A 20,452-nucleotide genomic window follows, 5' to 3' on the forward strand; every position below is an offset into this window, starting at 1 on the left:
TGGACTCTGGGAACCCTTGGCACCCTGCTGCGGTGCAGAGGGTCAGGGTGAGAGAGAGGTAGGAATCTGGGTGGCCTCTTTGGAAAACACATCCTAACACATTATCATCAAGGTTGAGGGAGAACGTGCTGGGTCTGTGGCCTCCCATCCTAGGTTTAAGACTCCAGACCCAAAGCTCCTGCCCCTGGAGAAAGCAGCTACAGCCAAAAATGGGAGCAAGACGACTTGCCTGCATGGATCCAAGGGAGCATGGCTGATAAGGCTTCTTCCTGAGGACTCTCTGCCATCTGGGTTTTCACTTTCCACCTGCCATGACTCCCTCACTGACCCCAGAGAGAAAGAAGCCCTGGCTGAAGAAGAAATGTGTATCCTGCTTAGGAAGAGGCATGCCTCATTCCCGAAGTGACCGAGAACTTTCCTCGGGAGGTGTGGGGCATTCTGTCCAAAAATCAGAGCCGGGACGCCTGCAGGGACTTGGCCCCTTGGCCAGCACTGCCTTCCCTGGAAATGAGAGCGTGAGACCCACCCCCTCCAATAAGAACTGTGAAATGTGCACCCAAGCCAGAGGGCCCATGTCCTGCTTTATTTTCCAGGGATGGGGTAAAATGTACTTTTGAAAACCACTCTATTGAGATCGAATTTACGTTTAACAAATTACAGAATACCAATTGGAAGTGTTTGATGGGTTTTGTAACCATCACTACAATCAAGATAAAGAACATTTCCAATACACCCAAAAGTTCCCTCCTGCCTCTTCCCAGTCCTACGGCCCTCCCACCTGCTACCCTGTCCCCACCCTGCAGCAACACCAATCTACTCTCCATCATTATAGGTTAGATCGTCTAGAATGTCATAGAAACGCAGCCACACTGTGTGTAGCCTTTTATCTGCTTTCCACTTAGCAAACGCCTTGGAGATTCATCCATGTGCTTACACAACTCAGTTTTTCCTTCTTGCTGCTGAGTAGTAGTAGTCTGTTGTATAGAGAGACCACGATTTGTTCATCCACTCACCAGCTGATGGACATTTGAGTCATTTCCAGTGTTTTAGCTATAATGAGTGAAGTTTCTAAGAATACTTGTGTGTAAACAAACAAGACTGGAATTCTAGGAAATTCAATAGAGCAGTGTGGCTGGCTGGTGATGAACCCCTGGGGGGAAGTAGCTGGGGAGGGTTACGTAGTTGATGAGCAAAGTTGAAGACCAAACAGCCTATTTTGTAAAAAGCAGCTATAGCCAAAAGTGAAAAAGAGTCAGCTCTGAGCGTGAAGGGACTGCTGACCAAGCATCCTCACCATGTGGGAAAAAACAGTTCCACCACCACTGGCGGGGCAGAGTGATGTATACACTTAGCTGTTTTATTTTGACAGGGACTGGAGTAGAGCCAGTAGTCTCAGACCCACTTTCCAGTTACGTCTTCAGGATGTCTGAAACCTATCTAGGCAGTAGAGACAAAGCGCTCCATACCCAGCGCCAGAAAGACTTTGCTGGGGTGGGTCTGGGACCCAGCTTCGTGACCTTGGCAAGTGGGCTTAGAAGACTGCCTGCCCTAGGGGCTCTTGGGAGGATAAAATAACACCACAGAAATCACCAGGCAAGTGTCAGGCACATCAAGGGGGCCCAGTGAGGGTGGGCGTTTGGATGGTGGCTACGGGGTTGCTTGGGATGCCTGGGTCTGAGTCCTGGCTCTGTTCCCTAGTCCAGCCTCCTGCTAGTGCCTAGCCTTAGTAACCCAAGTAGTTGGGTCCTTGCCATCTGTGTGGGAGCCTGGGATGGAGTTCCTGCTTCTCAGCTTCAGCCTGGCCCAGCCTCAGCTGTTGTGGGTATTTGGGGGGGGGAGGGATAAACAGGTGAATAGGATTTCTCTCTCCCTGCCTCTCTGAAAATAAAATTTAAAAAGGCTCAATAAATACTATTATGATTTAAAATCATGTAACATCGTTGTAGTAACAGAATCCAAACGGTTCTTTGTAAGTCAGAATATTTTGATGTATATTTTTAAAGGTACGCTGTGATTTGTGTAAATGTTAGATTAATGAAGATCTGGATAGAGTTGGAAGCACATAGCTCTTTGTCACAAGAGCTCCTTAGCTTGTCCTGAGCAGCAGCCTCTGCTCCCAGAGCGCCCACCAGGTGCTTCTCGGAGCAGAGGAACCGCCAGAAGTTTGTGAGCGCTCCAGGTTCATGGGCACTTTCTCAGGAGCGCTGATTCTGAGAGTGAGAGACTGGTTCCTTTGGACCGACTCGGCCACAGCCGCCCTGGCGCCTCTGCACCTCCGTGGCCTCCACAAGGGGCCCCAGAGGTGGAGTCCAAGGAGTACCCGGTGAAAGCCGAGGACTCGGGTTTGAATCCCACCCGCAAGACCCTCGTAGTTTCTTGGCTTCCTTCCCTTCTCTCTAACTGTGGGGCAACAGCGTCACCTTTCTGGGCTGCCGCAGGCTTACACGATGCGCGGGGCCAGGACTGAATGGACAAAGGCCTGCGATCCAGTGCAGCCCGGCCCTTTCTTTCTTCGTCTGCTCTATCCCCACCGCCTCCAAAGTCCCCAGACCGCGCGGCATCCATATCAGATGCGGCTGCTTTAAGGAGTGACTGGGGCGTAGTTATTATGGTCCTGAATGTGACCTTGCCGAAAAGGGGGCTAAATGGTGGGGGACTGGACTTTTTCTGCCTCACCAGGGTTCAAGCCAGCTCCTGGATTTTCAGCCCGAGTTAGTTCCCAAGTGACGGTGGCCACGCGCATGGGCCTGGTTTCAGTGAGGTCGTGCACCTGGAACACACCTTCCCTGCACCGGCGCGCCAATCAGCGCCTTTGATTTTATTGATCCGTCCTGGGCTCGCTCCTGGATGACCGCACGGGCACCTGGTGCCGGCCGTTTGGCTGCAGGCGAGGGGAAGCGCAGGTTCCTCCCCTTCCGGAGTCTCCCGCTCCTCCCGTGGGTGGGCCGGCCCCTGGGCGGGCGCAGGTAAGGCGGACGCGGTCGTCCCTCCGCCCACGCCCCCTTCTCTCCGCGCCGGGAGAGGCGGGAACCCTCCAGGTGCGCTCTGGAGAGGCGCGAGCGGCGGGCGTGCCGGCGTTTGAAGCCCGCGCGCGGCTCCCGTTGGAGGAGCGGAGCCGCCGGGCCGCGGCGGGCGGGGCGCAGGGGCGCGGGTCCTCCCAGGTCGTGCGCCTTCGCGTTTTGGAGCCAGGTGTCTTCTCCGTGTTCTGCCAGTATTGTGTTTTCCTAGTCCTCTCCCTCCCACAAAAAGAAAGGGCGGTGTTTCCGAAAAATATTCCGCCCGAAAATACGTTAGTGTTTGCTACCCCGTTGTCACGCATGGCTGCTTTGAAATTACGTCTTAATTGAGGAAGGAGGTTTCAAAAAAAACCTACCAAGACCCAAGAGAGAACTGGGATTTGTTTTTGTACACTATTAAGGGACCTTTCGAATTTTCCCTTAAAAAATGGTTAAAGGAACTATTAAGCGCTAAAGTGCCAAAAACTCTATAGGTGTTTAAGACATTCAGTTTATTTCTGCTGGATGAAACAGACACAGCTTGCTTATTTTCAATTAGAAATTCCGGCCTATCATTTTGGTTTGTCCTGTGATACACTGCCAAGGGGGGAGAAACCAGCTTCTCATGTTTTCTCTCCCCAATCCCTTCTATTTTTCAGTCCAGAGCGCAACCACCGGAAGAGAACAGAAGGAAGCCGGTTTTGGGGAAACTTGGCACTCTCTTCACGGCGGGCAGGAGGAGAAACACCGGCTCAGATGCCAAGTCGGTCTCTCCCAAAGATGGAACTGCTGCTTCCAGGCTGTCTGAGAGAGAAGGCGGGAAGAGTCCGTCTCAGAGCAGCCCGCCCAAGCAAACGGACGCCAGCCCGGAGGGCTGCCCGCAGGAGGCAGCGGGCGAGCGCCCGGAGGGCTGCGTCCCGGCGGCTCCCCCTGCCGAGCGGTCGCCGCGCTCGGGCCACGAAAGTGAATCACCCCAATTAGAACCTCCGCAGGCAGGGGGAGAGCCGTTCCCAGATGCCACCGCCGCTGCCAAGCAGCCGCATTCCGCACCCCGGAATTCCTCCGGGCTAGAGCGCGCGGAGACGCCGGCCCGCAGTGCGGGGGAGGACGCGGCGCTCGGCGCTGGCGGCGACCCCGAGCCCGCGCCGGGTGCGAGGGGTGTGCGGGGGTCGCCCACCCACGAGTGGCCCGCGGGAGGACGAGGCGAGGCCCCGCACGCAGCCCCCCGCGCGTGGCCCGAGGGAGGCGCTCCCGGGTCCCCAGGAGCGCGCGGCCAGTCCCGCGAGGACGCGTCTGCTCCTGCAGGTGATCCTCCCGCCGAGGGCGCGGACAGCTCAGCCGGCCCGGAGCAGGCGGGCGGCCCCGCGCGGCCCGGAGCAGGCGGGTCCCTGCCGGGCGAGCGCGCCCACCCCGCCAAAGTGCTAACGTTGGACATCTACTTGAGCAAGACCGAGGCCGCGCAGGGGGACGAGCCAGACGTCGTTGCGCCCGAGGCGGAGGACAGTGGCGACGGGGACGACATGGAGAAGAGGTCGAGCGGCCGCCGGTCCGGCAGGCGGAGGAAGTCGCAGAAATCCGCCGACTCGCCGGGCGCCGACGCCGCGCTGTTGGAGAGCGCCGGCCGGGATGACGCGGTGTTCGACGACGAGTTGGCGCCAAACGCGGCGGAAAGGAAAGTGAAATCTCCGCGGGCTGCCCCCGACGGGGGCGTTGCCTCCGCCGCGAGCCCAGAGTCCAAAGCCAGCCCCGGGCCCAAAGGGCAGCTCCGGGGAGAACCGGAGCGCAGCAAGCAGGCGCTCCCGGCCTCCTCGCCCACCAAGAGGAGGGGCAGGGGCCGCGCCCCCGAGGCCGTGCCCACCCCGCCAGGCGGTGCTCTGCGCTCTCCCGCCAAGGAGTCTCTACCCAGGAGGGCGCCCACGCCCGCGCCGGACCCCGGCCAGGCCGCCAAGGGCGCGGCGGCCGAGAGCGGCGAGGAGGCGGCGCGGGTCGTGCCCCGCGAGCTCACGGTCAAGAGCAGCTCGCTGCTGCCGGAGATCAAGCCCGAGCACAAGAGGGGCCCGCTGCCCAACCACTTCGACGGCCGGGGAGAGGGAGGCCGCAGCAGAGAGCCGGGCAGGCCGGCCCCTGCTGCGGACGCCGACGGCTTGAAGCCCCGGGGCCACCTGGGTGCGGGCAGGTCGACGGTGACCACCAAAGTGACCCTGTAAGTAGCTGCGGCATCGGCGGGCGCCGGGTTTGCTCCGCGGGGCTGAACTTAGCACAGTAGAGGACCGGTTGGTTAAGGTTTAGGGTGACCCGATGGTAGGTTAATTCCGAAAATTAGGCTGGCCCTGGAGGCGCAGTGTTTACAGAAGTAGACGTAAAACCTCATGGCTTGACACGAACTGATTTTGTTCGTTATTCCAAACATACCCGGCTTGGGCAGGATCGGGCATTCGAAAAACACGGCGCGTTAGAAAGCACGGGGCAAATGCTGGCTTTGACATGTGTGGGTTTTTAAAGAATTCACAGGATTTAGTGCATGATTGGCTAATAATAATTTTTAAGTGGCCCTAATCCAGGCGTCTTAGTGGCTCCCCCCGCCCCCCATACTGTTATGAGGTCTGGGGATATCTTTGGCCCCAGGTCCGAAAGTAGTGTGTGCAATTTTTTAAAACCAATCACTGTCCCCGAGGGAAGGTTATCTGCTAAACCAAAGGATGCAAGACAACAGATTGCTTGCCGTTAGGTGTATCTATCTGGCAAACATTGATATTGCTAGGTGGTGCCGGGGTGGGGAGGGGCATGCACATTGGCCCGGAGAACTCGATGGCCCCAGCACGCACAAATCAGATAAAGATGTGAAGGGCTGTCTGACTGAACAGAAGGGCTCTGCCGCTCTCTAAAGGCCAGGGCAGGAAGGAATGGCTGCCCCATCTTGGGAGGAGCTGGGACCTTGTGCCTCCTGAGAAGAAGTGGGATTTGTGTAGGTGGAGAGCAGTGTAAGAAGGTGAAGATCCTGCCTTCCCACACTCCGCGGCCCCCCCCCCCCACCTAAGTAGCACAGGTGACAAGTGATTGTCTAAGGGCTCGAGGTGTTGCCACCTTCACACACTAAAAGAGCAGGCACGTGGACAGTGTTTCTCGTTTTGAGCTGACGCTTTCCAGCTCTGTGATCGCTTGGGTAAGTGAGCATTATTAGAGCAGGAGGTCTATTTCGTAAACACTTGCGAGGGAGAACGGGCTTAACGGCTAACCAGACGAACCAGCTGTCAGCATTTGATTGAATCAGGTGTTCTGTGCCGGTGGCTTCAGAGAGGCCCCCTCCCCTGGTTGCATGATGCCCATTATTTGCAGAAGACCAGGCTGACGGCACGCTGAAGCCTGCTCCCTTGGGAGCCCTGGCGAAGCCTTGCTTCACCTGTCTTCCAATCAGAACGCGCCAGTGGAAAAACCTGAAGTGTGACACTGGGAGGGGGCAGGGTAAACAGCAGGAGGCCGTCTCACTGTGAAACTCAGTCACCGGCTCTTTCCTGTGCCACAACGAACCCCTGTGTCTTTTTCTCAGCACTGATTGCTTTCTATCTAAACATTTTCCTTACCGCTCAGTTTAATAATTGTTTTGCACAGTGCTTTGCGCTTGGTGGACTGGTAAACCATTGAAATGGAAAATTAATCACTTTTAGTCCTTTTGACCCATTTCTGTTGGGCTGATGGGTTTTTGTCGCACCCTTTCATTCTCCTATGACTGTGTTTCAAGTAAAGATGTTAATCAGATGTTTTAAAAAAGCAATTCAAGACTGAAAAATTAGCAAAGCCTGTGTATATTCCCTGGAAGAGCGTGGCTTTGAAGCAGCGTGCCTTTGTGTTGTTGGAGAAATTATTCAGGTTCTGTGCTGGGGAAGCCGGCTGTTGAATTTCTTAAAGTCGCATGTTTGGAAGAAGGAACATTGTCCTTGTAGTTTGTAACTACGGCTTTTTGGGCTCCTGGTTGTTTTCCCTTCTCCTCTTCTGATGAGGGCTTTACAACACGTATTATAGGAACCTGCCTTGTAATCAGCCAGAACTAGGTTAATTGCAGTGACTCTTGGTAGCAGGACCCAATAACACAAAGTGTGATTGTAAAATGCATTTTGATCTTTTTTTTTTTTTTTTTTTTTTGACAGGCAGAGTGGATAGTGAGAGAAAGAAAGGTCTTCCTTTTGCCGTTGGTTCACCCCCCAATGGCCGCTGCGGCCGGCACATCTCGCTGATTCGAAGCCAGGAGCCAGGTGCTTCTCCTGGTCTCCCATGCGGGTGCAGGGCCCAAGCACTTGGGCCATCCTCCACTGCCTTCCCGGGCCATAGCAGAGAGCTGGCCTGGAAGAGGGGCAACTGGGACAGAATCCGGTGCCCCGACCGGGACTAGAACCCCGTGTGCCGGCGCCACAAGGTGGAGGATTAGCCTGTTAAGCCACGGCGCTGGCGCATTTTGATCTTGGTGCAGATCTTTCAAGTGCACATGTGCTGAAGGTAGCTTGTGGGCTAACCTGTAGCATTTCCCATTCACATCATAAAATATACTTTGATGGTGGACTGGAGTACTGTTCCCTGAGCTGCCTGGTGGGAATTCTTTCAACGCACGTTCCTTGTTGACTGACAGCAAGAACAATTTCTGATCATTTTAGTGGCTTTAGAATTTAATCTTGATGAGAATGCTTACTAAGTTAATTTTGCTTTTAAATTTACAGTACGGGCCTACAGTCAGGGAGCCTGGGTTTTCTTTTCTTTTTTTCCTTTCCTTTTTCTTTCTTTTTTTTTTTTTTTAAGATTTATTTATTTAAGAATCAGAGTTTGAGAGAGGAGGGGAGACAGAGTTTTTTCATCTAATGGTTCACTCCCCAAATGGTGACAATGGCCAGGGCTGGCCCAAGCCAAAGCCAGGAGCTTCTTCCAGGTCTTCCACGTGGGTTCAGGGACCCATGGACTTGGGCCATCTTCTGCTGCTTTCCCCAGGAGCATTAGCAGGGAGCTGAACCGAAACGGAGCAGGTGGGATTGGAAGTGGCACCCGAATGGGATTCTGGCACTTCAGGCAGCAGTGTAACCTGCAGAGCCACAGTGCCAGCCCCGTGCCTGGTTTTTTTTTTAAAGGTGATATTCGGAGAAATTTATGTGCACATGTCAGATTTAGTATTTCGGTAAAATGTGCAAGACTGAAAATGTAAATTCTCAGTACTGCATCCGAGGAGGACTTGGTGGTACCTAGCCCAGTCCTCTCATTTTATCCAGAAAGATCAGATGTCTCAGCCACAGTCATACAGCCTGAGCCTCCAGCGGCTCCTCACAGCTGTGCCTCCTGAAGGCCAAGTCCACGCGGGAGACGGCAGGAGGGTGTGCGCTCCATCAGGTGGTCTCCCCAGTCTGACTGTGATCACGTAGAGCTCACTTAACTGTAGAGATGGGAAGAACCCCAGGAGCTCTTCCCCTTCCTGCGGAAGCAGAAAGGTGTCCTGGTGGGGAGTGTCTGAAATCCCAGAACCCACCCACCCCCCCACCCCCCCACCCCCCCACCCCCCGCCCAATCATGGCCCTGTCACTTGCTGGCTGTGTGGCCTTAGGCAAGTTACTTGCCTTCTCTGAACCTCAACTTCCTCATCCTAAAATAGATCATGCCAGGACCACACTGTGTGCTCAGCCATGGAGAGTACTTGGCGGGAGCTTGGCTGTCTGTGGCTAGGAGTGATGATTTTTCTCTCTCCAATTATTTATAAGCCACTAGACCAGTGAATTAGATTTTTTTTTCTTTAAGCTTTGGAGCCCTTTCTTCTAAAAGAGCTTATGTAGCAGTGGGGTGTAAACAGTAAGTGGGAGTGATTTTGGTTGAAGGCAGGTGGACAGCTCCATCCCTTGGTCCCTGTGGTTCTCAACTGCAGCCCTTAGAGAGAACTCCAAGGATTCCTTCGGCCCTGCATCTGAGAGAAGGAAAACACCCCTGTTCTATGTCTAGGATCCCTCACACCCCCACCCCAGACTGAGAAGGTAGCAGCTGGGGATGGAGAACAATCTGACCAGATTCACACAGGTCTTTAGTGGAGCCAGGACCAGAGCCATGAGTGCCTAACAGAGCACATGTTGTTTCTGGGAAAGAAAACACTGTGCACATTCAAAACTTAGGATTTCCGTTAGGGGGCTGTTACACCTAACAGCTTGACAGAGGGGATGCTTTCTTGGCCCAAGAAGTGGTGACAAAGCAACAATTGAATAATTGATAAGTAAATTAATGTATATGTGTATGACAGACTTTATGCATGCACGCATTAAGAAAACCTTTAGGGGCCAGCGCTGTGGTGTGGTGGGTAAAGCCACCTCCCATATGGGCACTGCTTCGAGTCCCAGCTGCTCCACTTCTGATCCAGCTCTCTGCTGTGGCCTGGGAAAGCAGCGGAAGATGGCCCAAGTTCTTGGGCCCCTGCACCCACGTCAGAGACCTGGATGGAGTTCTGAGCTCTTGGCTGCGGCTTGGCCCAGGCTTGGCCCAGTCCTTGACGTTTTAGGCATTTGTGGGAGTGAACCAGCAGATTCAAGTTCTTTCTCTTTCTAATTCTCACTCTCTTTCTCTGTTGCTCTGCCTTTCAAATGAAAATAAATTAACTTTTTAAAAAAAAAAAAATCACTTGCAGGGCTGGTGCTGTGGTGCTAGTTTGAGTCCTGGATGCTCCAGTTCCAATCCAGCTCCCTGCTAATGGGCCTGGGAAAGCAGTGGAAGATGGTACAAGTTCACAGGCCCTTGTAGCCACATGGGAGACCTGGAGGAAGCTCCTGGCTCCTGGGTTTGGCCTGACCCAGGCCTGGCTGTCTCCGCCATTTGGGGAATGAACCAGCGAATGGAAGATGTCTCTCTCTCCGAGTCTGCATCACTCTCTAACTCTGACTTTCAAATAAATAAATATTATAAAGGAAAAAGAAATTTTAATCTAAAAAAAGACCCTTTAAACAAAAATTTTTAGTTAGCTAACAAAAGTTGACTGTAAGATTAAGTAATTTTACACGCACGCACACCCACACACGATGGGCATTTTGCCTAGTGGTCAAGATGTTCTGTCCCACATTGGAGTGCCTGGGATCAATTCCTGGCTCTAGCCCTTGCCTCCAGCTTCCTGCCAAGGCATATGCTGGGAGACAGCAGTGATGGCTCAAGTAATTGGATGACTGCCAGCCATGTGGGAGATCTGGATTGTGTTCCTGCCTCTGGTTGTTGTGAGCATTTAGTGTGTGTCTGCCTCTTAAAAAAAAATGACACCAACTCTTTGAGCAGGATAATCCCAGTTCTATTAAAAGATAGTTTACTATGCACATACAAAGATTAGAAATATATTGAATGTTAACAGGGGTATTCTCTGGTTGGACTGTGAGTGATTATTGAATATTTTCCATAATGACCACATCAATCAGAAAAATTTTTACAGAGAAGGAATGAAATTCCCAAGGAGATCTGTAGTGAACGCTTTTGTAATCTAGCTTTTTGAGATAATCTCTGAAGGACTGGTGAAATAAACATGCAACTGATGTTCGGGGAGGTCACTTCCCTATGCAAGTGTGGCAGAGCATTAGATATTGAGGTCTGTTCTAGCATTCTTGGGCCCTGAGCTCACACAGTCACTGCCTACGTTACTTTGCCCCACTCCAGAGTTTCTTAGCTACACATCCTTCTCGCAGACCAGCAAAAGAGCCATTTCGCGTTGTTGGCAGTATACCTAGGGTTGATCAAAACCAGTTTCATAAAAATCAAATAGCCTACACCAGGAAGAGAGAGGCTGCTCGTGGTTTTGCGATTCGCTGGCCTGTGAGTTGCTGTTTTCACACTAGGTCGCTAACTGTGTCTTGCCTCTCTCCTCTCACAGCCCCGCCAAGCCCAAACACGTGGAACTAAATCTTAAAACCCCTAAGAACCTGGACAGTTTGGGAAATGAGCATAATCCATTTAGCCAGCCGGTTAACAAGGGAAACACTGCCACAAAAATCTCCTTATTTGAAAACAAACGGGCCGCCAGCAGCCCGAGACACGCCGACCTCCGAGGCCCGCGGAACAGCCCCTCCTCTAATAAAACGTTTGTCGGCAGGGCAAAGCTGAATTTAGCCAAGAAAGCCAAGGAGATGGATGTGCCCGAAAAGAAAGGAGCGCCAAGCAGTCACCAGAACGGAGTGGCTGAGAAAGAGGCCCCTGCCGAATCCCAGGGCTCCGTGCCTGGAGGGGAGGTTGTGCCAGCGGCCAGCCACAGCGATGAAGCAGGTGTGCACCCAGATGGTGGCCGCCCCTTGGAACCAGTGGCTGCTTCTCCCATCCCTGCCAAGGACCAGGGACTCCTAGGTGAGGACGGCTCAGAGGCCGCTGACAGCGAGAGACTTGCTACGCCCGAGGCAGCGCGAGGCGTCCCCGCCACTCTGGCTACCCAAGGTTTGCCTCCAGCACCCACACCAAAGCCGCGGGATGAGGGTTCTGACTCACAGCCTCCCACCGAGGAAGCTCAGGGGCCCCCTCCTCCCAGGCCTGCACCCGTTCCTGGGGACAGCCCCAGAGACACCTGTTCTCAAGTCCCCCTGAGTGACTTGCGGTGCCCTGAGCTCAAAGCGTCAGAGAGCCAGAACGGAGGTGCAGAGTGGAGGTACAGTGAGAAAGCGCCAGAGTCTGGACTTGGAGGGGGAGAAGCAAACCCTCCTTTGTCCCCAAAGCCGGAGGGAAATGAGTGTCCATCAAGAGTCCTTGTCCAGGTCAGGTCCTTCGTGCTGCCCCTGGACAGCCCCGGGGATGTCAGCTCCCACCTCATCTCAGGAAGCTCTGAAGTTCGGGAAGTGCAGTTGCCAAGCTGTCACAACAATGAACTTGAAGTGGTTTCGGTTGCAAGCTGTGCCCCCACCCAGCAAGAGGAAGTGCTGGGTGGTAGGAGCCTGTCACCTACGCACCCTCACTCCGAGGGAGGACATGTGGCGGAGTCGAGCCCGCAAGCCTCGCCGCGGCACACAGAGACGGCGCTGCCCACACAGGCTCAAAGTCAGGGCGAGAGAACCCCGGCCCAGGCAGGGCCTGATGGCAGTGCCGTGAACGGCCAGGACACCCCGGCCAGTCTTCTGGATGTTTCTGCTGGGAGCGATGACAGTGTGTTTGACTCTTCTTCTGATATGGAAAAATTCACCGAGATCATCAAGAAGATGGACAGCACAGTGTGCCTGCCCCAGAAGAAGAAGAAGGCCAGGATGCCGCACTCCCCGGCCCCTCACTTCGCCATGCCGCCCATTCACGAAGACAACTTAGAAAAGGTGTTTGATCCCAATGTGTTCACCTTCGGTCTGGGGCGGAAGAAGGAAAGCCAGGCAGAAATGTCACCGGCTCTGCACCTGATGCAGAACCTGGATGCGAAATCCAAGCTGAGACCCAAGCGCGCGTCCACCGAGCAGAGCATCCTTTTCAAGTCCTTGCATGCCACCACTAACGGGAAGAGCGAGCCTGCGGCCATGCCAGAAGGCAATGACAGAGAGACCAGGGATTTCCCCAACGGGGGTGGGGTTAAGAGATCGAGGCTGGAGAAAAGTGCCCTTTTCTCCAGCATCCTGTCGTCTCTGCCGCAAGACAAAGTCTTTTCCCCCTCTGTGACGTCAGTCAACACGATGACCACGACGTTCGGCAATTCTCCGAACAGTCCCGCGGCGCAGTCTGCAGCACCCCAGCCCGCTGCAGAAGGGGCCCCGCCCTGTGGCTCACTCCCCGAGCCGCCCAGCCTGCCACCCAGCAACTCGGAGAAGGTCTTCAGTTTCAACTCGCATCTGCCTCCCCCTGGCTTGAAGAGTGACAGCCCCATGGAGAAGCACCTGCAGAAAGAAGAAACCAAGGAGGAGCTGCAGCCCCGAAGCATCCCGCACCTGCCAGAAACCAGGCTTTCGGAGCTTTCAAAGCCAAAGAGCGACGCTGATGACACGGAGCGGGCAAATCATGTGGAAAGCGTCCTTAAATTGAGCGTGCCGACCTATGGAAGCAGCGACCCCGACTTCATGGAGCTTTTCAAATCTAGCCGGTACGACCCTAGCGTGGCCTTCTCGGGAATGTCACTATCGGACACAACGGTGAGTAGTGACCTGTTCTCCGTCGACTGGGGATTTACAAAGCAAAGGCGAGAGAGTGAGCATGAGCAGTTTCTGTTACTCTTGGAGAAGTGGTTATGCTTGTGTAGGAGAGTTTCCTGTTCATTCACGTATACGCGTGCATATTTGAAAAATCTGGACTGTTAGGGCCCAGAGACAAAGGTGCTAAGTTTCTTCTCTCTAGTCCTCTGCGGTCCAGCCGAGAGGAGAAGGCAGAAAGGTTTCAAGGCACCTGTGAGTTTGTACGCTGTGTTAGGAAAGGCATAGGGCAGGTGCTTGGAGAGTGTGCAGGCAGACAAGCCTTTCCACGGCTATTCTCTGTAAAAGTGCTCTGTTCTGTACTTAGAATTTTGGCTTGTGAAGCTGCTTCCTCTATTTGGGAAAGTCCCAGCCCACCCCGGAAACCTTTTCTTCCTCCCTTCTCTCGAGCCGAGCTGTCAGGTTCGCTCTGCCTTTCCCTTGGAAGCAAGCCTTGCTTCTCCCTTGCAGCTGGGACTGGGGATGCATTCTCATCAGGGCCGTCGCCCACTCCCCCCCACCCCCACCCCCACCCAAAGTTTTGGAGAATAAAGAGTGTTGGTTCACACTGGATCTTTTCTCGAATACCACAACACAGACAGGGCAGCCAAATATGATCTGGGGGAACAGGATTTCTCCATCCCATTGTATCTGAGGGCTGGAGGGTGTTTTCTTTCCTCGTTTTTTTTTTTTTTTTTCCACATGAATTGGTACCTTTTTGTTAACAAGCTGGATACTCACGTTGAGGGAGGCAGAACAGCAAGTGCAGAGCGCAGCTCTGCTGTCCTAGAAACCTGAGCGGAGCCCATGAGCAGGCGGCCCAGCCTGTGAGCCAGGCTTCCTGGCAAGTGTAGACCATGACCCAAGGCAGTTAACTAAGCTAGAAAGCACTTTGCACTCACCTGCCTGTGTCCAAGGCACTGCAGCCTGTTCCAGGGTGCGATACTGGCTTTTGCTACAGCCCTCTTCATAGAGAGTGGCTTTGGAAGCTCTTTCAAAATGTGTAGTTGGCTTTCCAACAGCAGGATAACATCCCCCTTTCCTTTTTCTTGTTTAAAAATAATTCATCACTTACACATTTAGAAAGGCAGACACACACACACACATACACACACACAGAGATCTTCCACCTGTTGGTCCACTCCCCAAATTCCTCCACTTGCTAGCCCTGGCCCAGGCTGAAGCCAGGAGCTGGGGACTCAGTCCAAGTGGGTGGCAGTACTTGAGCCATTACCCGCTGCCTCCCAAGGTGCGCCTCGGCAGGAAGCTGGAATCGGAGTGCAGCTGGGACCAGAGCCCAGGTGCTCCAGTAGGGCATGGTGGTATCTTAACCCTGCACCAAACTCCTGGCTCCAGATTCTCTTCTCCATGTGATTTTGTAAACCTGTGGGTTTCAAATTTTTTGTCTTAGATTCCTTTAAAATTATTGAGGACCCCAAGAGAGTGTTAGTTGCTATATGGGCTATGGCTATCAGAATTTAGGGTATTAGAATTAATACTGAGAAAGAGTTTAAACATCAGAACACACAAGCATGCATTCTGGTAGCCCTCAGAGCAATGTCGCCATCACTCGTCATAGGGCTTATGCTCCTAGGGAGGGAGTCTTGGTAGTCAAAACTAGAAGGATTTTGGGGTTTCCCCTGAGCGCCTCAGGACCACACTTTGAGATTCACTGCTGCAGACAAGTAAGATAGAATCACCCCACAGTACTCAGAAATTGTAAGGTTTTAAACGACTGCTCTTTAAGCACGGAAGGAATTTCTGGGAGCATTTCTGATCAAGATGGCTTTGTTTTAAACTATTTGTAGATCATCTATGTTACCGTACTGCAGTTTCCTATGCAAACCTGGTAATTGGAGTAAAAGGGAGAAGCAAAGGGCTTCATACTTTGTCAAGGTCTTTTTAGGATTAGAAGAGTCATTTTGAGTCCTGGTTGATTATGAAGCCATTGCTGTATTCAGCCTGAGTTTTGGCTTGACTTTTACATTGTTTCTTCATTTTATCTACTTCTGATATGTATGAGGAGTCTTCAGAAAGTTTGTGGGAGGGGTGGGTGGGTGGCCTAGCAGGCAAGTTGCCAGCCAGGATGCCCTTGTGCCGTATCAAAGTGCCTGGTTCACATCCCGGCCACTTCCCTGCTGGTGTGCAGGAGTCACGTGAGTCAGCAGTGGTGGCTCAAGTACCTGGTCCCTGCCACCCACTTCCAGGTTTCTGACGTTGGCTGGCTCATGGCTGCTGTAGGGGAAAAACCACTGGATGGGAGCTCTGTCTCTGTCTTTCTGCTTCTCAAATGAAACCCATAAATAAAAGATTTTTTTAAAAAGATGAAGTTAAGGGGCCGATGCCTTGGCTCACTTGGTTAATCCTCAGCCTGTGGTGCCGGCATCCCATATGGGTGCTGGTTCTAGTCCCGGTTGCCCCTCTTCCAGTCCAGCTCTCTGCTGTGACCCGGGAGGGCAGTGGAGGATGGCCCAAGTGCTTGGGCCCTGCACCCGCATAGGAGACCAGGAGGAAGCACCTGGCTCCTGGCTTCAGATCGGTGCAGTGTGCCCGCCATGGTGGTCATTTGGGGGGGGGGGGGTGAACCAACGGTAGGAAGATCTTTCTGCCTCTCTCACTGTCTATAACTCTGTCAAATAATAAAAAAAAAAGTGAAATATAAAAAAATTGTGTTAATGAAATGAGTGTTATGAAAAAATATGCATGGATTTCAAAATTTTTTGCACCAAAGGAAACTTAACCTTTTAATTTTCTTTTCCCATGGTGGATTTATGGCATTCTCTGGTATGATGCAAGAGCAGTCAGATCAAAGGCGATTCTTAGAATAGGCATCTGGTCAGCACTGAAAGTCGTCCATGTTTTGTAATATTTTTACACATGTAATTACCATTTTTATTATCTTAGGCGTTTCTGGTTTTACTGGTCTTGTTGGATGGTCTTGAAAATGATTACTTTGGGAGGCATATACAAAGATATTTTGTCCATGACTAAAACCGGGGGATTAAATATACCATGTGCAGTGTACACTCTGGAATACAAACATTTTTATTTGGCCTAGTAGTTAGTACATGATGGTAGATATTACTACGAAAACACAATGTATGTAGATTCAAATAGGGTGTGTGTATGAACACATAAAGTTGACTCAGCTCTTTGTAGATAAGTGATAAATACATTTCAGTTTCTCATATATTTGAGATAGTGCTGAGATTATAGAAATTATAATCTCTTTGGTGGGTTCTTGTTCTCTGAACTGGCATATGGGTCTGATTTGGGGGACCTGAATTTTCTAACATTGTTGGAAATAGCCTAGCAATTTGTTTCTAAAGGTTTATTTAGGGGCCAACGCTGTGGCATAGTGGGTAAAACCACTGCCTGCAGTGCCAGCATCCTGTATGGGTACTGGTTTGAGTCCTGGCTGCTGCTCCACTTCTGATCCAGCTCTCTGCTATGGCCTGGGAAAGCAATGGAAGATGGCCCAAGCCCTTGGGCCCCTGCACAAGATGGAAGACCTCTCTCTCTCTGCCTCTGCCTCTCTGTAACTCTGCCTTTTGAATAAATAAATAAATCTTTAGAAACAAAAAGGTTTATTTATTTATTCAAAAGTCAGAGTTAGAGAGAGAGAGAGAGAGAGAGAGAAAGAGAAAGAGAAAGAGAAAGAGAAAGAGAAAGAGAAAGAGAAAGAGAAAGAGAAAGAGAAAGAGAGAAAGAGATCCGTCTTCTATCTGCTGGTTCACTCCCCAGATGGCTATAATGGCCAGTGCTGGGCCAGGCTGAAGCCAGGAGCTAGGAGCTTCTTCCGGGTCTCTCATGTGGGTGCAGGGGCCCAAGTACTTGGACCATCTTCTGCTGCTTTCCCGGGTACATTAGCAGGGAGCTGGATTGGATATGGAGCAGCCAGGTCTCAAACTGGCACCAATATGGGATGTTGGCACAGGTGGCCGCTCTACCCACTAGGCCACAGCACTGACCCCCTACCCTAGAAATGTAAATGAGCAATAACAGTTAGAGGGAAAAAGCTCTTAATTTAGTAGAATAAACTCAAAGAGTTTTAACAGAACATTGGCATAGCTCGGGTGAACAGTGAGGGAAGTACCATCTTCCTGGAGGCCCCTGGGTGGAGCCAAGGACTGTCCTATGAAGCTGTAACTGGCCATCCTGTTTCTGTTTTTCTGATTGCAGACTCTCAGAGGAGGAGTCCAAAATAAACTCAACCCCCGACCTGGAAAGGTGAGCTCATTTTCCGTTTCTAGCCTGGATTTCATTTTGGTCCACAAAGAGTACAACCAAGCGCACTGCCCACCTCCCATTTTGTAGGTGGTGATCTACAGTGAACCCGACGTTTCCGAGAAGTGCATGGAAGTGTTCAGCGACGTCCAGGACTGCAGCTCCTGGAGCCTGTCCCCACTGGTACTCATCAAAGTGGTTCGAGGCTGGTGAGAATGGCACTTCCCCTCCCCGGCTGCCAGGGTCTGTACTGCGCATGCTGAGCTGCGTCTCTGGGCCTCACCGCTTGTGTGAAGCCGTCTTTAGCAACGCCAGGCTCAGAAAACAACCAGTCGTGTTCAGATAAGAGATTCATTTCTAAGAAATACTGCTTTGATGCAAGTTTCTGATTATAGCAATGGTTCCTAGTTATGGTAGAAATATCAGAAGAATGAAGTAGAACAAGCTTCTTTCCCCTACGTGTCCCCCAACTCGTTGCTGTGGATTGATCATACATCAGAGCCCAGCAGATAATTTTGGTCAGTAAATGAGGTTACTAAGATCTGCACTGTCATATTGAGAGGCCAGATGTGACTTCAGAAGTGTGTAATGACAGACACTTTTGCTCTTTTGCTGACTTTTCTTTCTTTTTTTGACAGGCAGAGTGGATAGTGAGAGAGAGAGACAGAGAGAAAGGTCTTCCTTTTTGCTGTTGGTTCACCCTCCAATGGCCGCTGCGGCCAGCGCATTGCGCTGATCCGAAGCCAGGAGCCAGGTGCTTCTCCTGGTCTCCCATGCGGGTGCAGGGCCCAAGGACTTGAGCCATCCTCCACTGCCTTCCCGGGCCATAGCAGAGAGCTGGCCTGGAAGAGGGGCAACCAGGATAGAATCCGGTGCCCCAACTGGGACTAGAACCTTGTGTGCCAGCGCCACAAGGTGGAGGATTAGCCTGTTAAGCGATGGCGCCGGCCTGCTGACTTTTCAATGATTGGTCAGTGAAGGACTAGCTTCAAATTTAATTTACCTTCTCATTTTTTTTTTTTTTTTGTAAAAGATAGTTTTGATTAAATCAAGAAACTGGTAAAAATGGGAGTACTTTGACAGTTTCTGAAATTGCTTTTTTAAGATTTATTGATTTGAAAGGCAGACTTAGAGAGAGATAGAGGGAGAGCTTCCATCTGCTGGTTCACTCCCCAAATGGTCACAACAGCCACAGCCAGGGCTGGGCCAGGCAGAAGCCAGGAGCCAGGGGCTTCATTTGGATCTCTCACATGGGTGCACTTGGGCCATCCTCCACTACTTGCCCAGACACATGAGCAGGGAGCTGGTTTGGAAGTGGAGCAGCCAGGACTAGAACCAGTGCCCTTACAGGATGCTGGTGTTGCAGGCGGGAGCTTTACCTGCCGCGTCACAGTGCTGGCCCCTGCTTTTATTCCTAAGTTGAAAGATTGAAAATTACACTTAAAATATATCATAATTTTATTTTATATTTTTATGTGAGAGGCAGAGTTATAGAGAGCAAGGGAGAGACAGAGAAAGAGAGAGGTTTTCCATGCACTGGTTCACTCACTAAATGACCACAACAGCCGGGGCTATGCCAAGCCAAAGCCAGGAGCCCAGAGCTGCTTCTGGTTCTCCCAGGTGACTTCAGGGCCCCAAGCACTTGGGCCATCTTCCGCCGCTTTCTGGGACAGAAAGTGGAGAAGCTGGGACATGAACTGGTGCCCATATGGCGTTGCAGTTGATGACTTAACCTGCTACACCGCAACGCTGTTCTCACGTTTTTGTTTTTAATGGACTGGTGCTTTTTGTCTTCAGTGACTTTATTTTGTTTCCTTGGAAGCATAAGCACTTTAGGACAGCACTTGCATTGACTTGACGTTTTTCTTAGGGTTTGGCTGTTCTTGGGATGACTGTTTTTTGAATGCTTTCCGCTAGCATGCATGTAGTCCTTTCTATCAACATCCGTTGATATGATTGTACCATGTAAGTTAGAATCCCTCTAAGAGAAATGTTTTCTACCCATAAAAAGAGGGGGGAAGCACTGTGGCCAACCCTCGTTTACCTGTTGTGTTCTCATTTGGAGGTCTTAACCGGCTGAGAATCCCATAGGACGTCAGTAGCTGTACAGTGTTCATTTTGATCCTTTGTAAGTTCTCGAATTATCAGAAGCTTCGTTAGACCCTGTCAAGTTTTAGTTTCAAGGGGAGTTTGTTATTTTAATTGCTAGAGACTCTGTCAGTAACATAAAGTTCTATGTAGTGGAAGTGAGCAGGAGTATTTGAGTAGTCAAAACCTTTCACTGAAACTAGCTAATGGTTTCTTTTTTTTTTTTTTTTTTTTTAAACCTTAGCTGGATATTGTATGAGAAGCCAAATTTTGAAGGGCACTCCATTCCGTTAGAAGAAGGGGAATTGGAACTCTCTGGTCTCTGGGGTATAGAAGATCTTCTGGGAAGAAGCGAGGAAGAGGAGTCTGAGAAGCCCGTGGTAATTGGCTCCATCAGGCATGTGGTCCAGGTGGGTTGTCCTAAATCTGGATTTCATTCGTTCTTTAGTGTGTTTTTTGAATGCCAGGAGAGAATCATTTTTTTAAAGATTTATTTATTCAAAAAAATTTTTTTTAATTTTGTGTTTTTTAAAGATTTATTCAAATTAATGAATTACAACAGAGAGAGAGAGGGAGAGACAGAGGAGAAAGAGGAATCAGTTGAGCTGTTGATCAGTTGATTGCTCTTCTATCCACTGGTTCACTTCTCAAATGCCTGCAACAGCCAGGCCAAAGCCAGGAGCCAGGGACTCCGTCCAGGTCTCCCGCACGAGTGAGTGGGGGCCCAGCTCCTTGAGCCATCTCCTGCCTTTCCAGGTGCATTAGCAGCAGTGTGGTTCGGAAGTGGAGCAGCCAGGGCTTGAACTGGCACTCTGATATGGGGTTGCCAGCAGCCCATGTGACAGCTCAGTCCCCTCTGCCACTGTGCTTACCCCAGGAAGGAGTCTTACTTTAAGGGAAAACTTCATTTTATGAAATGAATGATAGGGAAAAGCATTATTTGATACTTTATGGATATATTTTCTATAATTTAAGTGTCTGTATACTTTAGAGTGAATTAGAAAACAGTCTAATTGATGAAGTTTTGTT

The 20,452-nt window shown here is 51.3% G+C and overlaps 1 protein-coding gene across 1 annotated transcript in view; it reads left to right on the forward strand.

Moving 5' to 3' along the window:
- Positions 1 to 4,393: 4,393 nt before the first annotated feature.
- Positions 4,394 to 20,452, forward strand: part of CRYBG1 (crystallin beta-gamma domain containing 1) — a 54,517-nt gene continuing 38,458 nt past the window's right edge. The window contains exons 1-5 of the mRNA XM_062186560.1: positions 4,394 to 5,199; positions 10,858 to 13,072; positions 17,291 to 17,338; positions 17,426 to 17,544; positions 19,668 to 19,833. Of these exons, the coding sequence (XP_062042544.1) occupies positions 4,517 to 5,199; positions 10,858 to 13,072; positions 17,291 to 17,338; positions 17,426 to 17,544; positions 19,668 to 19,833 (3,231 nt within the window). The 5' untranslated portion in view covers positions 4,394 to 4,516. The remainder of the gene's footprint in view (positions 5,200 to 10,857; positions 13,073 to 17,290; positions 17,339 to 17,425; positions 17,545 to 19,667; positions 19,834 to 20,452) is intronic.

The sequence above is a fragment of the Lepus europaeus genome, chromosome 3 (genome assembly GCF_033115175.1).
Source record: "Lepus europaeus isolate LE1 chromosome 3, mLepTim1.pri, whole genome shotgun sequence".
Classification (NCBI taxonomy): Eukaryota; Metazoa; Chordata; class Mammalia; order Lagomorpha; family Leporidae; genus Lepus; species Lepus europaeus.